A 21,149-nucleotide genomic window follows, 5' to 3' on the forward strand; every position below is an offset into this window, starting at 1 on the left:
GCAGGTGTATGCAGACAATACTGTTGTAAAATCTAAAAGTGTAATGCGATGAACCTTTAAAATATAAGGAAGTAAAAGACCCTGTAGATCATATTTCTATGTTAAATTTTTTTTAAAGTTTATGCGAAAATTCATTATTTGTTTACTTTTGTTATGATGTAGATGAGACAGTACAATATATAAGTCGGTACATAACCTACAACTGGTTGAAGTGGTAATTTAGTCATCTGTTAATAATTTTGTTTTATTTGAAAAATTCCCCCATAGTTCCATTGAAAAAAAGCAAGAGCCATGTCAACATTGCCATCCCCCGCCGAATGTGTTTGCTCATTGGAAGAATGTATATGTAATACAGCAGAATAATTCCATTTTAAGAGGTTATTTGGTTATGAAAACTGATGGCTATAGTGATTACAGATTTGAAACCTATGTGAATACTGATGGCTGAAAATAACAAAGGGCAATAACTGAAAAATAATGCAGGGTAGGTTATCATTCTTCTGTGCTGCATCCGTCCTCAGTAAAATCTATCCACCTATGAACTTTCAAGTTGATACCTCAATACTTTTTGAGAAAAAATTTGAATTAAAAAATTAGGTATGAAAAATAACAAAGGACAATAACTCAAAAATTATAAAAGGTAGAGTTATCATTCTTGTGCACTGCACACCTCCTGAGTGAGATCTATGCACCTATGAAGTTTCATAATGATATCTTAAAGGCCTTTTGAGTTATGCTCTGGACAAAAATAAATTTTGAAAAATAAAAAAAGGGCAATAACCTAAACATTTATGCAGGGTAGAGTTATCATTCTTGTGCACTGCACTCTTCCTCAATTGGATACATCCACCTATGAAGTTTCAAGTTGATACCTCAAATACTTTTTGAGATAAGCTCCGGACAAAAAAGTATGAAAAAGAACAAAGGGCAATAACTCAAAAATTGTATAGGGAGGGTTATCATTCTTGTTCACAACATTCCTCCTCAATAAGATCCATCCACCTATGACATTTCATGTTGATAATGTCAAACACTTTTTGAGTTATGCTCCACTCAGGTGAAAAATTAAGTATCAAAAATAACAAAAGCAATAACTCAAAAATTATGAAGGGTAGAGTTATCATTCTTGTACACTGCACACCTGATCCTTATCCAAGATTATATATGTATAAACAAAACAACAACAACAAACAAACAAAAATAACATTAATTACGAACATTCCAAGACATTTTTATTTTCACTGAAATCAAGTAGTCAATATCAATGAATTGTTTATATTTTAAAAATAAAACATCATAAATTCTACAAAACATATTAATATACATTGATTGAGATTTGATTAATTACATAATCTGTCTTATGTTCTGCTCATAGTTTAAATTATTTCATATCCCTTAGTTATTCGAATTGATATTGAAGCCGACTTGAACAGGGCAAACGTTTCATTTCATTTAAGACCAAAAACAATGTTCTCGAATCGTGATCATTTTTGTCATAGTTAATTCTTACATATAGTTCATCTATGACAGATCGTTTTGCAAAACCACTACGTTACAACATGACACTGAGTGTCTTTTTATCAAGAACGACAACAGTTGTCTGAGTACATATATCATATATTATCAAGTGTTTTTGCCAATATAAAAATCATAACCGACATTAAATGCATTATCTTGCAAAAAATATGCTTACAGTGTGAAATTACAACATTCGTGTAGACTTACCCTATTGTTTTCATATGTTGAAGAATTGTTGAAAACACGCCTACATGACTAGGCATATTGTTTTAATCCAAACAAAAATATCAACAGTTATCTGTTAATCAGGACCATATGCTCAATGACGTAAAAAGCAAACTAAAATAAGTGTTTCTTTAATTGATCACCAACGTTTTTCAATAAAAAATCTAAATATATCATATAAGGTGCATTTGAATTTTTTTACTCAATTTATGTACAACAGTAACACTTATGATCTGATTCCGGTACAGAAAGTAAATCACACCATTTTTATTGAATGAAATATTGTCCACCCAGAAAAAAATACGAGGCTTTGATAATCTATTAACTAGGTACAAGCATGCGCGATTTATGTATGTTTATTTTAGCGACTCAATATAAATGAATACAACTCACCTTGGCACACAAAAAGTGTATTAACCAACTATAGGAAATACAAATATAATAGTGACAAGACTAAGGAAGGGAGATTCTATTTTTTTAAGAGATATCATTATATGAAAAATGGTCCGTACACTTCTATCGGGTATGGATTCAAGGAAACCTCTATGATATTTCAACAACCGGTGTCTTTAAATGGAAAAAATCTTGATATAACCGGGATCAATTGTTGCAGACAGAATGTCTGAATTTATTACCGGACGTATTCATTTTTAATCAAAATCAATTAAACTTTGGACATGTTGTCGATTTGTTGTCTCTCTCCAGGTCCTTGATCACCATGAAAGATAAGATGTGTAAAGAGGAGCACACCATGACAGATCTGATGTTTTCAAAACACTTGATTTAATTTGTTTTAATTGTATTCATGACACTTCTGCATTTCGCAAGAGATATCATGCACTTCAATGAGTGCGTTAAACATTACAAAATGGCAATATTAGGTCATGCTTGTTGAGCAACAGCAAACAAATCATATAAAGTAAATATAAAACTAAACATGATATCCCCCTACAAAAAAAGGAAGAAAAAAATAACAAAGAAAGAAAATAAACACATCAATTATATACGTAAAGTAAATAGCATAATATTTTACAGTATTGCATCAATGTGCTCTGATTAAAATGTTTCCTTATCTGTAAGAAAATTTACGTTCAACTCGCAAGTTTTTTTTTCTTTTTTCTCCTTTAAAATTGAAACTGAATTATTTTCAAAAAAATAAATTAAATGATTTTCTTTTATTAAAAGGTTTATTCGTAGCATGATCATAAACACGTAATAAATCATATATAATAAAAAGTCGCAGTTCATTTAGCAAGCAAACTATTTCACTGAATATCATAAAATTAGTTATTTTCCCTTATTACAATTTCTTGATGCATGTTTAAGTATACCCTGATGATTCCCTTCTTTGTTTTCTGATTAAATTTTCTTTTTGATTGTCAAGTTGTTGCAAATCAAAGTTATTATCAAGATTAAGGTCAGGATATATTGGTAGCCTGCATAACTGCTTTAAGTCATTTTGCTTTATTTATTTGCATTCGATTAGGAATATAATGTAAATTCTTAAATGTGTCCTTATAAATTACAGGAAAAAACCGTATGGAAAAGACAATGTAAACAATTCATTTTGCAAACATTTTCTAAACAACGATTTCTATGAATTTGATTTCTAATCCAGAGGTCGCTAGTTAGATCTCCTTGCGACGCATATTTTGACAACTATTTCGAGCATTTAATGATCATAGTTTCTCACAACTGATCTTAAAAACGTAGGAATAGGTCACTTGCAGAGGGAGTGGTTATTATTGATTGGTTTGTTAAATTCTATATCTGTTTAGGTCGATCGACTGCCAAACTTTAAACAGAAATGTGATAAAATGGGCATAAAACATACCAGCTCTACATGAGTTTGAAGCTAATTCAGATAGTAATGCTAAATACTGGAAATTGAATAAAAACGTTTTGATACACACTTTGCTGTATCAATACAAAAGGGTAATGTTATAATAAAAGTAGTTATTCGCATGAACGGCTTTGTCAAATTACATAATTGTATTTGACCAGTGAAGCTCGGAAATTATAGTTAGCTTTCCATTGAACGTTTCCTTACTTGTAATCAGATAAAGGTTATGGTTTTAAACTTGTTGTTATACAATTACTGCATAATAGAATTACTGCATAAAAAATGTTTATATTAGTGATAAAATTTCAGCAGTTGCATGCTAGTTGAAAAAAGAAGGACTTTAAAGTATTTTTTATCTTTGTTAAAATAAAAATTGAACTCACAATCGCGTGAGCTTGCAATAATTATAGCGGAATACTTTATCGGCACGTAAATTTGCTTTTTCATGGATAGCATGAGTGTGATTAAATTGACCTTCATTTAAAGATAAAAACGTGTGTGTATACAATGCTATTTATATTGTGTATGATAATTGATAGTGTTATAGATTGCAATGTTTTAGTTTTGTAAATATTTATATATTGTAGAGATAAATGATTTGTTTGAATAGTAAAATCATGTATAGGTAAAGATGGTGGGCCAACGTGAATTGTTTTTATTAGATTCATTTTGTGTAGGAGATAATTATTGATGGAAATATGTCGTGCCCTGGATAAATAATAATATGGAGGGTATATGTCGGGATCGGTATTTGAAACTTCCAGTCACGCTTTTTCGATTGTTTACGTGTTCAATGTGCTATAAATATTTGTTCCATTCCGGAAGTGATTTACAACCGCATTCTCAGCAACCGTGGATACTTGTACCTTCAGTAGAAAGTGACCATTATCAGCAGAATTTCTCAGTGCTAGCTGATGTACACAACGTGACGTTAAGAGGTCAGATATGTGATTCCCTTACCAGAGATGACTGTAAAAGATGGACAGATTGTTGTTACGCTGCAATTGATTGCTGTAGTGAGCAGTTGAGAACGCCTTCTGTAAATACACCAGACGGACTTTATTGTCCTCGTACATGGGATGGATATGGATGTTTTAAAGATACTGTTCCCGGCTCAAGAACATATATACCATGTCCAAGTTACGTTGCATATTCTGACGAGACAGGTAGTACTTACATTTAAAGTATTCTAGCTCTTTTTTTATTACATATAGATAATCATGCTATACATGCCTTAGGTTCATTTTCACCAAAACCAAATTGATAGCCTTGTTAATTAAATTCAATTTCTGAAATTAATTTCCTGCCAATCAATGTAGAAATAAAACGAAATTAGTAAAAAAAGCTAACTTAATGAATAAATCAAACAATCGTTCTATAAAAAAATCAATAATAATAATAATGATAATAATAATAAAAATAATAATATTAATAATAATTATAATAAAAACTTAAAAAGCACAATGATATAACAAAATAAAAAAAGAGAATCATGTACATGTATACATCAAATATATTTATCTCTAGGGTATTGCGTTCATTCACACAAACTAATGTACTTAATTGAACATATATTTTCATGACAATATGGGTATGAATTGTTAAAGAAAAAAGATAAAAAACTTTTATTCAAATTGAAAATATAAAATTAATGAAGTTACTGTTTTAGTGTATAAACTTAAACCCAGTGCACTTAAAGTTACCATAATTCAACGCGATAATCTTTCGTTATTTACTTACGATTTTTATCAAGTCGGCAAAAGAACTATAGACCCGATATCAGATCTCGTACTCGATCTCGCCTTATAAGAAAGAATAAATACATCAAACAATTATTTTACGTTCACAAATTTGTTTTTGTAAGGTATTATACCTTTAAAACGGCAAAAATATGCAAAACACGTCGTTTTCTTTTGTGAAAGGTATTTCAATTTTTTTAAGGATTTCTATTTTTACTAAATGACAGAAACGAAAGAAATGTGTCATGTTTCAATAATCTTTTAATATCTTTTTTGTTTGATAATATCAAAATAAGAGTGAATTAAGTTATTAATTAAAAGTAAAAATGGTATATGTTTGATTAAGAAATAAAAGTTTTAAGCGAAAAGGTTGTTAACCTGTGATATTCCCACACATATCTGGAAAAAAAAACAAAGACAACTAGAACGAATGGAAGGATGGTCCAACAGCTTAACTGGAAATACAAAATTCTCCAACTAAATTTGATTGAATTTATTTTTTGTAAAATTTTACCAATCAAAGCATGAAGCAATACTTCATGCTATGAAAGAGTTCATAAAGGGGTAACATAAATTTCAGCGATGTTGTAAACATAATTATACTGATATTTTTTCATAAAACAGAGCATTCGGTTGTTAACTCGTGCTAATAAATGTACCTCATGATATTTCATGTACATTTTATGACAAATACGTCGTATAATCATAAGTTGATAAATTCACAAACTTCAAACTAAGTATGTAATACGAAACAAAAATGAATGATGCTATAGGCGGAAATGTTGTTTCAATTTTAAGTGAATGTTTCATCATCGATCAAACAATCGGAAAGATTCATTCACGAGTTAATAGAAACTGATCATGATGTGCTCCTCTGTCATTAACATGCTAGAGAAAACTGAAATCGACTTTGCAAATCCATCATTTGATATGGACAAAGCCATATATCATTTTAAGGATTTTTTAATAACATATTCTGAGAAAATGACAAATAGTGCACATCATGAAAAGTACGGATATGCCGCCTGATCTTGATCTGCAATGGTCGCATGAGTAGATTCGGTTGCCGCCAATGGTTAGTAGTAAACAGTTTAAGATATTAATATATGTACATGAAGATGTTTGAGATAATGAATGTGTACACAAAAGAAGACCTTGCAACTTAAACTTTGGAAAATAACTAATTAAGGAAATGTTGCGATTTTACTGTCTATACATATGATTTGAATTTGTTTTTCTTATTTGATTCGAATATTATTAATTTAATGAATTTATTTTCTTTTATTTTCTCCATTGCTTTTTATTGATTATAAATCTGATAATAACTAAGAAAATTTAGTCAACTGTGAGGTTTACACATACATTTGAGCAGTTAATCAACTTTCATATAGCAAGTATCATTTCACGAAAACTGTTAAATAAATTGCGTAAAAAATATGTTTTGTTTCGGAAGAAAAAATACTTTGTTCATTTGACAAAATGCGTACGTCAAAATAAGGTTTGATAAGCATCTCAAAAGTTGTTCGATATATTCCGAAAATTCAATTATAATTATAATAATACCTGATAAGTAAGGATACACTATGATAGCTTTAAATGCTAGTAGACTTTTTTTGTATCTATAAATCTTTTGTACGGATGACTCATACGTCCTGCTGGAGGAAGTGATAATTTATTATTTAACAAAAACTGTATGCTTCAGTTGTCAATAAAAACTAAGATCTGTATTTATTTCAGTAGATCAATCGTTTTTTAAGTCAAGTAATGACCGTGTGTTAATGTTCCATGAAGCTACGGAAGTAGGGCAATATGTCTTAAAATGTATAACACGGGCTTGGAATATTGTATTCTTCTGAAAGTTACTACGGTACCATAACGCAAAATAGAACAGTAACAAAACACATGTGCTATTTGTCTGGAAAACTTGAGTTTTTGTGGCATATAAACTTAGATTAAGACCATTATGTTGCACAGCAAAACATGTTATGTATTATCATTTCATTTTGCAGCCAATTATATTATATATAATATTGTGAGCTAAAACACGATTTTTTTCCCTTGGTGAACACATATTTTGGTATAGTAACATGGCACGCTTGTTGGTTCTTGCTTTTATATAGAAATAATGACACAATTGTGTTTTTATATAAAATGACTTTTTTATGAAGAAAGTTGTCAGATTCAATACACTATTACTTCATTGTTACAATGTTACTACTTTTTAAAGGAAATATTGTATTGGCAGCAATCGAATTGACGCTGTCAATTGATTCTCGTAAAGATTGTTTTCAGTCGCATATGATATCAATATCTCAGTTAATTTTTGCTTATAAAGAGCATTTCTTTCACAGTATTTTGTTTTGCAGCGTTTTGTTTTGCAGTATGTTGTCATCATTCTAAAATGAAGGAGATATTTGATTTAACAGACTAACAATGTATAAATCTCTGGTTTGTTAGCATAGCGTTTATGTGCAAAAACTGTTTTGTTAGTTTTGCTTTTTAATCCCCATACTTTAGTTTTGGAGGAGGGAAAATTGTTTACACAGCATTACAGTAAATATTGCTAGGCTTTGTTTTACGACGAATAGAAATATTAGACAGTTTGTTTAATGTTTAAGCCAGTCAATATTGAAGCATTGTGCCCTTGATGAAAAAGTGCGTAATGACGTCAAGCTTAAGGATGAACTACTCAGTTTTATGTTCAAAATAAACATTTGAATGTACGGACGGAAATATAAGAAAGTGTAAAATGACATGTTATATACAGATAAAAGTTTCATCTTTCACTTCACACTGTATTTATATGCATTGTAATATATAAGACCTTACATCTTCACAGTGATAATAAAGTGTGATAATATGTTTAAATTAGGTTAACACTAAACTTTAGACGTCTTTCTGTAAGTGATATTCTGTGAATGAAACAAACATTTTGACATTTTTTTCAGCATTCAATTGTATAAGCAATTGTTTAGTTTTCCCTCGCCAGGTGTAAACGTGTTAGCTATTCGGAACATCTTTTCATTGATATAAGATATGATGAATTGATCAAAAATCGTTTTTTTATCAACAAGTTTCTAATCCGATACTAGATGTTTCTTAATTTAAATAAGTCGGATATGCCGCCTGATCTTGATGTGTGCTGGTTGTATGAGTAGATTCAGTTGCCACCAAGGGCTGTTAGTATACAGTTTAAGATAAGAGATATGTACAAAAAGATGTCTGAGATATAAAAAAAAATGTGTACACGAAGAAGATTTTGCAGCCTAGGCATTGGAAAATAAATAATTAAGGCTATGTTTAGATATTTTATGCGGTTCGAGTGACTACTATCTATATAATTTGAAAAATGTTCTTCTTTTTTTATTTCGAATATTATAAATCAAATGAAACTATTTTCTTTCATTTTTTTCACTGCATTTTATTGGTTATTATTATGATAATAATTCAGAAGATTTGGTAAATTGTGAGGTTTACACATTTATTTGATAGTAAATCAATTTTCATTTAGCAAATTTGAAAGTTAATATCATTTCGCGAAAACTGTTGAACAAATTGCGAACAAAATATGTTTTGTTCCGGAAGAATGAAATACTTTGTTCATTTGCATTGGCTCAAGTGATGCGTACGTCAAAATAAACTTTTATAGACATTCAAAAAGTTATTCCATAGATTCAGAAAATTTAGTTATAGTTAAAAGCTTGTACTCATTTGTTTTGTAATCAAATTAACTAAAATCATTTTTGACAGTTATCAGTTTTATCACTGCCTTTTCTGCTTGTTGCGTTATATTGATTAGTACTGTAGTATTGAATATAAATGCAATGCGATTTTGAAAACTTATAGTTTACTCCTAGATATATTGTGGCAATCATAGGTGGAAAGGTAAATCAAAATTATTGACCATTTGAAATTAATGAATAAGGCACAAGATCTACAGATTTTGATAGCAATGGAACTTACATCATAAAAAAAATAAATACAAAAATATTTTTTTTTTCAAAGGTTCCGGGATGAATGCGCCAACATATTAAATTCTTAATGAAGTCCATTGTACCACTCTGTCACAGCTGATTCTAAAATGATTTTGTTATTTACTGTAAACTTGTCTCTAATAGCCATGAAAAAATACGAACGTTATTTCGCAATAGTCAGCAGAACGTATGACACTTTTGATACTGTAATGATATAGAATATTGAAAAAAACAAAAAAAACAGAAGAAGTGAAATCTGAAAATTGAAGACAAAAAATATGATAACTATGACAGGTTAAAATGAAAGTAGGCTTATTTTCTATTTATATTTTTTTCCCGATTCAATTATACGTTCTACTGGGGAAAGTATTATAAAGTTAACTGAACTTTTGAAATGGCAAAAAGTCTTAAAATATATATAACGAGCTGGGAATATTGTATTCTACTTAGAGTTACTACGACAACATAACGCAAAAACAGAACAGTAAAAAAACTCGTGTTCTAATTGTCTGGAAAACTTGAGTTTTTGTGGCATATAAACTTATACCGGTATTATGACAATTATGTTTAACAACAAAACATGCCATGCGTCATCGTTTGGAAGATATTGATTTATCTTTGCTCGCAATTATATTATATATAATATTGTAACCTCAAATTAAGATATGTGAACCATTTCCTTCCCTTAGTGAACATATTTGTTTCGGTATGATTACATGATAGGCTTATGGGTACTTGCTTTTAAATCAAGCTTTGAATAAGAGATGAATAAAAAGAATTGATGCAATTGCATTGTTATATCAAATGACATTTTTGGGAGATAAGAGGTTAGATTCAGTGAACTATTGCTTCATTGTTACACTTTAACTATTTTTAAAAGTAAACGTTGAATTGATAGCGATATAATTGACGCTATCAATTGATACTCGTAAAGATTGTGTTCAGTCGCATATGGTATCCATATCTCAGTTACTTTTCGCTAATACATAACATTTCTTTCACAGTATTTTGCTTTGCAGCGTTGTGTTTTGCAGTATTTTGTTTTGCAGTATGTTGTCATCATTCTGAAAAGAAGGAAATGCTTGCCTTAACATAGTTTTGCTTTTTTTAATCCCCATATTTAGTTTTGGAGGAGGGAAAATTGTTTACACAGCATAACAGTAAACATTAATAGGCTTTGTTATACGACGGAAAGAAATATTAGACCGTTTGTTTAATGTTAAAACCAGTCAATATTAAAGCATTGTGCCCTTGATGAACAAAAAACTGCATAATGACGTCAAGTTTAAAGATGAACTACTCAGTTGTATTTTCAAAATTCATATTTACATGTACGGAAGGAAATATAAGTGTAAAATGACATATTATAAACAGATACAAGTTTCATGTTTCACTTCACACTGTATTAATATGCATTGTAATATATAAGACCGTACATTTTCACATTGATAATAAATTGTAAAAAAATGTTTAAATTAGGTTAACACTACACTTTATACGTCTTTCTGTAAGTGCTATTCTGTGAATGAAACAAACAATGTGACATTTTTTCAGAATACATAAGCTTGTTTAAGCAAGTGTTTAGTTTTCCCTCGCCAGGTGTAAAAGTGTTAGCTATTCGGATCATCTTGTTATGATGAATTTATCTAGATCGTTTTTTTATCGACAAGTTTCTAATCCGATACTAGATGTTAAATTAATAAAGTCTGATATACCGCTTGATCTTGATCTGCACTATTCATATGAGTAGATTCAGTTTCTGCCAAAGGTTAATAGTATACAAAGATAATATGTAAGTACATAAAGATATCTGAGATAAAAAAATGTGTACACGAAGAAGACTTTACAGCCAAAGCTTTGGAAAATAAATAATTAACCCTTTCGCTGCCAGATGGTTATTGTTTTATTGATTACCTATTTGCTCGAATGTTTTGTAAGAAAATACTCTATTTTTAATTAATATAATTATTATTATTTGTAATTAATATTATAATAATTATATATGTTTCCAAATCTGTTAGTATAATAATAATTATTGTCAATGGTATTATTTTCTTTATATTTATTTTTATTATTATTATTATCATTATTAATTTATTATTATTACTATTATTGCTATAGAAACGGCTAAAGCTGTCCATATGGCAAATACGCCGAAAATAACAGGAATGGCAAAAGCCGTCCCTATGGCAGTGAAAAGTATATGATCCTATTTTCTTTTTTTTCTCCACTGTATTTTATTGATTATTTTTCTGATAATAATTACGAAAATTTGGTAAAATGTGAGGTTTACACATTTATTTGATAGTTACTAAATTTTCATTCAGCAAACGTTAATATCATTACGCGAAATCTGTTGAACAATTTTGCGAACAAAATATGTTTTATTCCGGAATAATGAAATACTCTGTTCATTTGCATTTGCCAGAGCGATGCGTGCGTCAAAATAAAGTTTTATAAACATGTTATCAGTTTCATCACTTGCTATTCTGGTTGTTGCGATATATTGATTAGCATTGCACTATTGAATATAAATACAATGCGATTATGAAAACGAATAGTTTGCTCATAGAGGAAATTGTGACACTCATAGGTGGAAAGGTCAATCAAAATTATTGAGCATTTGAAAGTTTAGAATGAAGCACAAGATGGACACATTCTGATAGCAATGGAACTAAATTCAGAAAAAATACAAAAAAAGGTTACGGGATAAATGCGCCAACAAATTAAGTTCTTAATGATGTCTATTGTACCCCTCTGTCACAGCCGATTCTGAAATAATTTTGTAATTTACTGTAAACTGGCTTCTTAATCGATAATCAACACGAACGTTATTTCGCAATGTTCATCAGAACGTAAATCACTTTTGATAATGTAATGATATAGAATATTGATAACGAAAGTAAAATATGCAAATTGAAAACAAAACTTATGAAAACGATGACTAGTTTAAATGAAAGTAGGCTTATTTTCTATTTATGTTTTTTTTTCTCGATTGAATCATACGTCCTACTGGAGGAAGTATAATTAATAAAAGCTGTATGCTGCAGTTATCAATAAAAATATTTCAATCTGAATTTATTTCAAAAGATAAATCGTATTATCACTTTTTCTTCGTATTCTATTAAATTCACGAACCTACACCAGAAGATTCTATTATTAATTCTACCCTTTGACAAATCGTATTATAAAGTTAACTAGTAGCTTGTGTGTATGTTTCATGAAGCTAGGAAAGGGTAATATGTCTTAAAATATGTAACACGTGCTGGGACTATTGTATTCTACTGAGAGATGAGGAGAGGAGGGAGAGGAACTATATAAGTTTTCTTTCGTTCTAATCCATTTCAATTTATGTAACAATTATATATATAAAATGTAATATATATAAAATATTGAAATAAATATGTTTAAACTATTCTACTGAGAGTTACTACGATAACATAACGCAAAACAGTGTCTGTGCTTTTTGTCTGGAATACTGGAGCTTTCGTGGCATATAAACCTAGATTAAGACAATTATGTTGCACAACAAAACATGCTATGTATCATCATTTCGTACTGATTTAGCTTTGCAGCCAATTATATTATATATAATATTGTGAGCTAAAAACCAATTTCCTCCTTTGGCGAACATATATTTTTGGTCTATGTATATGGTGCGCTTATTGGTTCTTGCTTTTAAATCAAAGTTTTGGATAACAAATAAATAGAAAGAAATTGTGTAATTGTGAGTTAATATAAAATGACTATTGTTAGATGAGCTGTTAGATGCAGTAAACTATTGCTTCATTGTTACAATATAACTACTTCTGAAAGTTAACATTGCATTGACAGCCATCGAATTGACGCTGTCAATTGATTCACGTGAACATTGTTTTCAGTCGCACTTGGTTTCAATATGTCAATTACTTTTCGCTATTAAAGGACATTTTTATTTTGCAGTGTTTTGTTTGCAGTGTGATGTCATTATTCTAAAAAAGAAGGTGATATTTTATTTAATAGACTAACAATGAACAAATCTTTAACTGACAATGTATAAATTTCTGGTTTGTTAGCATAGCGTTTATGTGCAAAAATCTTGTTTTGCTTTTTAATTCCCATATTTTTGTTTTGGAGGAGGGAAAATTGTTTACACAGCATTCCAGTGAATATTGCTAGGCTTTGTTATACGCCGTACAGAAATATTTGACAGTTTGCTTAATTTTTAAGCAAGTCAATATTGAAGCATTATGCCCTTGATGAAAAAGTGCGTAATGACATCAAGTTTAAGGATGAGCTACTCAGTTTTATGTTCTAAAATAAACATTCAAATATATGGGCGGAAATAAAAGACAATGAAAAATGGCATGTTATATACAGATAAAGTTTTATCTTTCACTTCACATTTTGTTTGTATTTTATTGATCATTATAATTTGATAATAACTAACTAAGAACATTTGGTAAACTGTTAGTAAATTGCGAACAAACTCTTTTTATCCGGAAGAATGAAATACTTTGTTCATTTGAAAAAGTGTTGCGTACGTCGAAATAAGGTTTGATAAACATTTTGAAAATTATCCGATTAGCTCAGAAATTTTTAATTACAATTAAAAGCATGTACTACATGCAAATCGTTTCCGAATCAAATTATCTACAGACGTTTCTGACAGTTATCAGTTTCATCACTGCATATTCTGGTCGTAGCGATATATGGATGAGTATTGTAGGATTTTATATAGATGCAATGTGAATTTGAAAGTGAGAAGTTTGCTCCCAGACGAAAATGAGACAATCATATGTGAACGTTAAAATACAAACTTTTGACGATTTAAACGTAATGAATTAAGCAAAAGATGTTCAAATTTTGATATCAGTGTTTACTTTTGATCTAACACCGTGAAGAAAAAATAATGAAAGATAAGCTTTAAAAACATGTTTCCAGGTTAACGCGCCAACAAGGAGAATTCTTAATGATTCCAATTGTAGCTTTAATTAACAACTAAACCTGAAATGATTTTGCTATTTTCTGTTAACTGGCCTCTAATTAATGATTTAATATGAACTTGATTTTGCAATGTTCAACACAAAGTTTTTCGCTTTTGATAATGTATTAATATAAATAATTTATAAAAAAAACTCAGATGTGCAATCTACTAAAATGAAGACAAATACCTGATAAGTAAGGATACACTGTGATAGCTTTAAATGAAAGTAGACTTATTTTGTATCTATAAATATTTTTTACGATTGACTCATACGTCCTGCTAGAGGAAGTAAAAATTTATTATTTAAAAAAAATGTATGCTTCAGTTGTCAATAAAACGACTTCGATCTGTATTTATTTCAATAGATCAATCGTATTTTTCAATCTAGTAATGACCGTGTGTTAATGAAGCTACGGAAGTAGGGCAATAAGTCTTAAAATATATAACACGGGCTTGGAATATTGTATTCTTCTGAAAGTTACTACGATAATATAACGCAAAACAGAACAGTAACAAAACACATGTGCTGTTTGTCTGGAAAACTGGAGCTTTTTTGGCATATAAACTTAGAATAAGACAATTATTTTGCACAAGAAAACATGTTATCTATCATCATTTCGTTTTGCAGCCAAAATATATTATATATATATAATATTGTGAGCTAAAAATCAATTTTATTTCCTTGGCAAACAAATATTTTGGTATAATTACATGGCACGCTTATTTGTACTTGCTTTTAAATCAAGCTTTGTATGACAAATAGTAAAAAAAATGACACAGTTGCGTTTTATATAAAATAACTGTTTAGGAGTTGAGTTGTAAGGTCCAACAAATATACCTTCATTTTGTTACAATACAACTATTTTTTAAAGTAAACAATGAATTGACAGCCATTGAATTGACGCTGACAATTGATTCTCCTCTCAATTTCTTTTCGCTATTAAAGAACATTTTTGTTTGCAGTACTTTGTGTTGCAGCATTTTGTTTTGCAGTGCGTTGTTTTGCAGTATTTTGTCATCCTTCTTAAAAATCTTTGGTTTGTTAGCATAGCGTTTATGTGCAAAAATCGTTTTGCTAGTTTTGCTTTTTAATCCCCATACTTTAGTTTTGGAGGAGGGAAAATTGTTTACACAGCATTACAGTAAATATTACTAGGCTGTGTTATATGACGAATAGAAATATTAGACCGTTTGCTTAATGTTTTAGCCAGTCAATATTGAAGCATTGTGCCCTTGATGAAAAACTGCATAATGACGTCAAGTTTAAAGATGAGCTACTCAGTTTTATTTTCCAAATAAACATTTGAATGTTCGGACGAAAATATAAAATGTAAGATGACGCGTTAAATGCAAATACAATTTTATCTTTCACTTCATATTGTATTTATATGCATTGTAATATTAATAAGACCTTACATTTTCTCATTGATAATAAATTGTGAAAATATGTTAAAATTCGGTTGACACTAAACTTTAGAAGGCTTTCTGTAAGTGATATTTTGTGAATGAAACAAATATTATGACATTGTGTCAGCATTTAATTGTATAAGCTTGACAGGTGTTTAGTTTACCCTCGCCAGGTGTAGAAGTGTTAGCTATTCAGATCATCTTTTTATTAACATATGATATGATTAATTTACAGATGTATTTTATCACCGATACTAGATTATCTTCTATGGATATAGACTTAAATCAGTACATCAACTAGACATGGGTGAACAGCTTTGAGTTAATCGAGTTTACAAACTGAATTGTAAAATTAAAACTTGTTTAACCCGTTCACTTAATGTTTCTTTTTCATATTTGATTAAACTGTTTTGGTATTCCCAAAAGCGATGACAAGTGTTGATACTTTTCTTCTTGTTTTTGTTTTTCATTTTTGTTTTTGCTTTTCATATTGTATTTATTTTCATAAAATGTTCATAAAACGCCACACATACTCTCATTTTTTATTTCTCAAAAGCTTTATATTTCTGGTGTCCTGATATAGGTGATTCTAAAATATTACTCATTGGCCAAAGACCTGAATCGTCTCTAGCTTCTGTTGCCCTTTGGCATATAGTACAGGTTTAGGAATTAAGTATGAAAATCAAAATACTACGTTGTTAACATTTGCTCCTTTGATGTCAAATCATTAAATCACATTTGTTGATAACCTTCTGGTTTAAGGATGAACTATTTATTCGTTTCCGAGGCAGTATGTGCGTATATTATAAATACATAAACATTATTTCTTTAAAACAAAGTCACATCCAACGGTTTATACTGTTATCTATTTTTATTAAGTTTCATGATTATGATGCAATAACTTTCAGAGAACGAACTATGTACAGGCAGCGGCAAAATATTCCTGTAAGAATGGGAAATCGTAACCCCTAAAGTCAATATAAATAAAACATATATTGGAATACACAATGCTCCCTGTTGGAAAAATAGAAACCAAACTTTTGCTACTTAGAATACCGCTTGGAAATCGAACAGTTGTGTCCCAGACGCATTGCAGATTCATGGCCTCGCCACAAATATTTCAGATTTAATTTCATTTCAGATTTAATTTGTCACTTTATCTTTTGTGTCAATGTTAGATTATGTAAGAATAACACGTAAGAGATTCATTATATAATGATAATTTGTATAGGATAGTTATACGATAAAAATGTATAAGAAAATAACACGAACGATATAATAAACTGAACGATTAATATTCATTTTTTTGAGAGTGGAATGGATGTGCAAGAAAAAAGATATACATAAAACGGAACATAATTCAAAACAACAAAAAAGATTTTAATTATTCAAACAGTAAAACAATTTCAGACATTTGTTTTTTCTTAATTTGAAGAAAAGATTTATGATCGAATATTTAATTTCTGCATTTGTTATTCTGCCATCATTTGCCGTAAATTTCAATGAAATAGCATGAATCATGTTTCGACACTCTGTTGTGCGGATAAAAATGTGACATGATTTTTTATTCGCTCTAGTTTTTCATTAATTTTTATGTTCTAAAACTTTAGATTTGAATGGAGATGTTTTAACCGAAAGGAAACTTTGACAATCTTGTGTATCAATGCCCTTTAGTAGCATATTTCTGATATGTTTTATACCATTTTAAGTTAAGTTTTTATTTTAAATTAGTAAGTTTATTTTGGAGATTTTTGTCAAGAATATAATAAACGTAACAATGTTTAGAGGTTTTATTTATATATCATTAATCAAAAGTACACTATGATATGCTAGATATTGGAAACATTATTTATCTAACAGTTATCAAATGTTGTTCCTTGCTGCCTTGTTACGTGTCTAAAATATTTATTTCACGAACTTATAAAACTGTATTTGTTTCATTTTTAGATAACACGATTGAACTTAAAGTCAATAAAGAGCATGTATCGTTAACCGTTATTGAAACCGTTATCATCTTATTAGAGAACAAATTGCTTATTGTTTGATGATTTCAATTAGTCTCATATCAGGCGTCTTATTCGATATGCTCGGACCGAGCCATAAAGTTATATATTTATATTCAGTGATGCATCATTTTAAGACAACTTAAAGATAGAATATAAAAACAATTTTTTTTATGAAATATTTAAAAACTTATATGCTTTGTAGATCTTCAAGTAATTTCCATAAACGCTTCATATAAAACTTGAATGAAATTGTCCCGATACAGTACAATATTTAATTTGTTGATAGAAAATACATTTCAATAATATATAATTTGGTGGTCATTTGTTAAGTCTTAAGCAGTTCCGTACAAGTAAGTCATATTTCTCTGGTTAAAATATCCATTTCAGAATTGACATGCAGTCTTTTAATAATTTCTTCCAGCAGTTGAGACCATGTATTATATTTCATGTGTTTGTTGCAAAGGTATTTTTAATTCAAGCAGATTAATGATTTATCATATTATGTTTTTGTAATTCAAATGCATTTGTTTTGTCAGTCATTCTAAAAAGATTTATTCTACATAAGTATGACATTGGTTTCATTTTGATTATCATGCTTTCAGTCTTTTGATATCACAATTCCTTAATATTTTACATTAACCTTTTTAGGATGTCATAGTCTGTAAAACAGATTGTTTGTTTTTCAGTTGTACAGCCGTCTTTCAAAACATGAATATATGAATCAAAAGAAGAGTTATTAATAAATATTCTGATAACAATTATAGTTTGATTTTCCCTATGCTTTCTTGCAGTGGAAGGACTAATGAAAACAAAAAGTCACCAAGCTGTTCTATTTCTTTGCAATTGCAATATGGTTAGAACCCATATCTGTTTTATCAGAAAATATCATCCCCTGGCAGTACAGGATTAAATAATGTGTCGGTTTTATCAATTGCAAAATGCGTGTCATATCGATCCTATCGAAATGTAAGTCTACAAGTTGTCGACGCTCTGGCTAAGTTCCTATATTATATATACATCTAGGGGCATATGGCTTCACAATCAGTATTTGTTTAATGTCAGAATACTCTGCCAACACCAATTCAGCGTTCGAAAACAGTATCTCATCTAATATTCTCTTTCACTTGAAATAAAATGTAATCTAATTTGTCAAGGAGCATGAAATTAGTTTTTCCCAAAACATGTTATTTTACAAATCACTGGCAGCTACATGCACAGTGGCTCAAAAATTGACAATAACATAACTATTAATCATGTTTATTCAATATTTTGTTGTAATGGGAATTCATTTTTATTAATCAGTTCAAAGATGCGAGGCAAAGATCTAATTTAAAATAATAATGAATGATATGAGTGAAATGTTGGTTTAAGAACTTCATCCTTTTAAAATTACGCTAAAGCCAATGCTAGGGTGCGTGGACGGTAGTTTACAGTTTCCATTACCGCCCATGAATAGCAATTAAAAGTAATATATAATTAATATATTGTGTCATTACAATATGTTTGCAGTTTGATGCGATAACGGTTATTCAAAATACAGTCATTTGTTTGTTCCCCCATGTTTTCTGTTGTTTTCTACGCACATTTAACACATCTTTTGGTCACATATCGGCAGATCATTCAACTTACCGTATTTCTTAGATAACTAACCAGTAATTAACCAGTAATTTCTCTGCAAGTGACCAACTCATGATATCAACAGCGGTAGGGAACTCACCATTTGACTCAATAGCCCAGATCAAATGTCACGGGGAAATTCGTCTCGTATGTAGATTGAACAAGCGACTCCTGGGTCACATACCCCGATGTTCACTCTATTTCATCACGAAGGCTGACTTCTTGATGCATTCGTATAGAATATGCAAACAATTAGTTATACGAGTACCGATGATTTATATTTCTGGACTCATATATTACATTGATTATAAGATTAAATTATTCATAAAACCACATGTTTATGTTTAAATGTAAAACATCTCACTCCTCTTCTTTTTAGCTATACAATTAAAAAAGACAGTTTTTCAAGTTGATAAGTATTTACTTTTATTTAGTTGTGTTGTTTTATAAGTGAATATTCGAGGGAAAAAAACAACAAACATATCGCTTGGATGTATTGATCTTTTTTTAACAAAAGAACTTAAATGTGTCTCAAAAGCATTCAGACATTTTTTAAATAAATAAACTTTATAGTAACTGATAATTTGACGAAAACTAAAGATAATAAAAGAAACTGACAATTTGACGAAAACTAAAGATAATAAATCATTTTCATTTATTGTTATCAATAGGAAACTAAATTGTCTGGAGATAAACTAATCAGAATTGACGTTTAATTGTTGGTGCGTGCGATTATCATACAGATAAGAAAGTCAACAAAGACAATTATTTTTGACTGTGAAAGTGTGTATGTTTAATAATATTAGAAGTGTGTTCTTTTAAATTGTCTTAATTATAGATAAAGTTTATTATCTTATCACACAGACTCTACAAAGATTTCAATTGCATATCAGTTTAAAGTTTTGAAAACGTTTTTATGGGGTATTTCGATGAATCGACAAATAAGTGAGCGTTTCATACATTTTGTAAAAGAAAATAAAATAACAAGACTGGTTATTCTGAGAAAAGAATTACCACGAAACAATAATCAAAATAATGTCGTACAAAGTACAGATGATTATATGCCAGTCTGTATTGTATTGAATATGCAAAAGTTGACATAGATAAAATATCGACTGCTGATAAATCAGACAGGATCAAGATAATGATGCTTCTAAAAGACATTATATGACAGAGTAATGACGAAGCTAGGCGATCTTGATTCATATCAACATTGTCTCTGGAATTGAGTGAATGACCGAAATTTGTTTCTTTGTGGTGGTTATTGTTCTTTTAAGGACATTATGTTGTCTTAGAAGAAAACAATATCAAATGTGAATGGTAATCTGTGTTGAACATAATTATTGTTATGTACTCAAAATGAGACTTTCATAATACTAGTTGTCCTAAATGTCTAAGCCTGCATACTTTTAGTGGCAAATAATCATACATAAAGGCATTTTCAGATATATTAGATATTTCTTATCCTCTACATATAATAATCTTATCACGTAAAAAAACTGTGATCAAACAAGACAAAACTAGTTGGATTTTTATTTATTTAATACTGAACTTATTTCCATAACCGTTACAAATGTATGATCAAATGAAGCCATAAATCTAACTGCATCATGCGATAACGTCTTGTATATTCTATTGAAAGAATAAGTAAAATATTATTAGAAACTTCTATGCAGTCATGTTCATTATCACGAACAAAACAATTATCTTTGAATGTTGTCATTTGGAAATGTCTTAAGCAGAAGCATATGAGTCAAAAACACTATATCATACAATTATTCTTGCTGATTGATGAAATGAGATTTTCAGATTTTCGTGGGTTTTAAAGTACACATCAATTCATTTTTAATTATT

The 21,149-nt window shown here is 29.4% G+C and overlaps 1 protein-coding gene across 8 annotated transcripts in view; it reads left to right on the plus strand.

The window, feature by feature from the left end:
- The window catches only part of LOC132723536 (calcitonin gene-related peptide type 1 receptor-like), a 131,845-nt gene that overhangs the window by 78,919 nt on the left and 31,777 nt on the right, over window positions 1–21,149 (plus strand). Inside the window, exon 1 of one of the 8 annotated variants that reach the window (XM_060708269.1) lies at window positions 3,984–4,752. The exons of the other annotated variants lie outside the window; for them this stretch is intronic. Coding sequence (XP_060564252.1) covers window positions 4,311–4,752 — 442 coding nt within the window. The 5' untranslated portion in view covers window positions 3,984–4,310. Of the gene's footprint in view, window positions 1–3,983; window positions 4,753–21,149 lie in introns of those variants that run through there. 8 annotated transcript variants of the gene reach the window in all.

The sequence above is a fragment of the Ruditapes philippinarum genome, unplaced genomic scaffold, assembly GCF_026571515.1.
Source record: "Ruditapes philippinarum isolate M1 unplaced genomic scaffold, ASM2657151v2 ctg127_1_1_1_1, whole genome shotgun sequence".
Taxonomy (NCBI): Eukaryota; Metazoa; Mollusca; class Bivalvia; order Venerida; family Veneridae; genus Ruditapes; species Ruditapes philippinarum.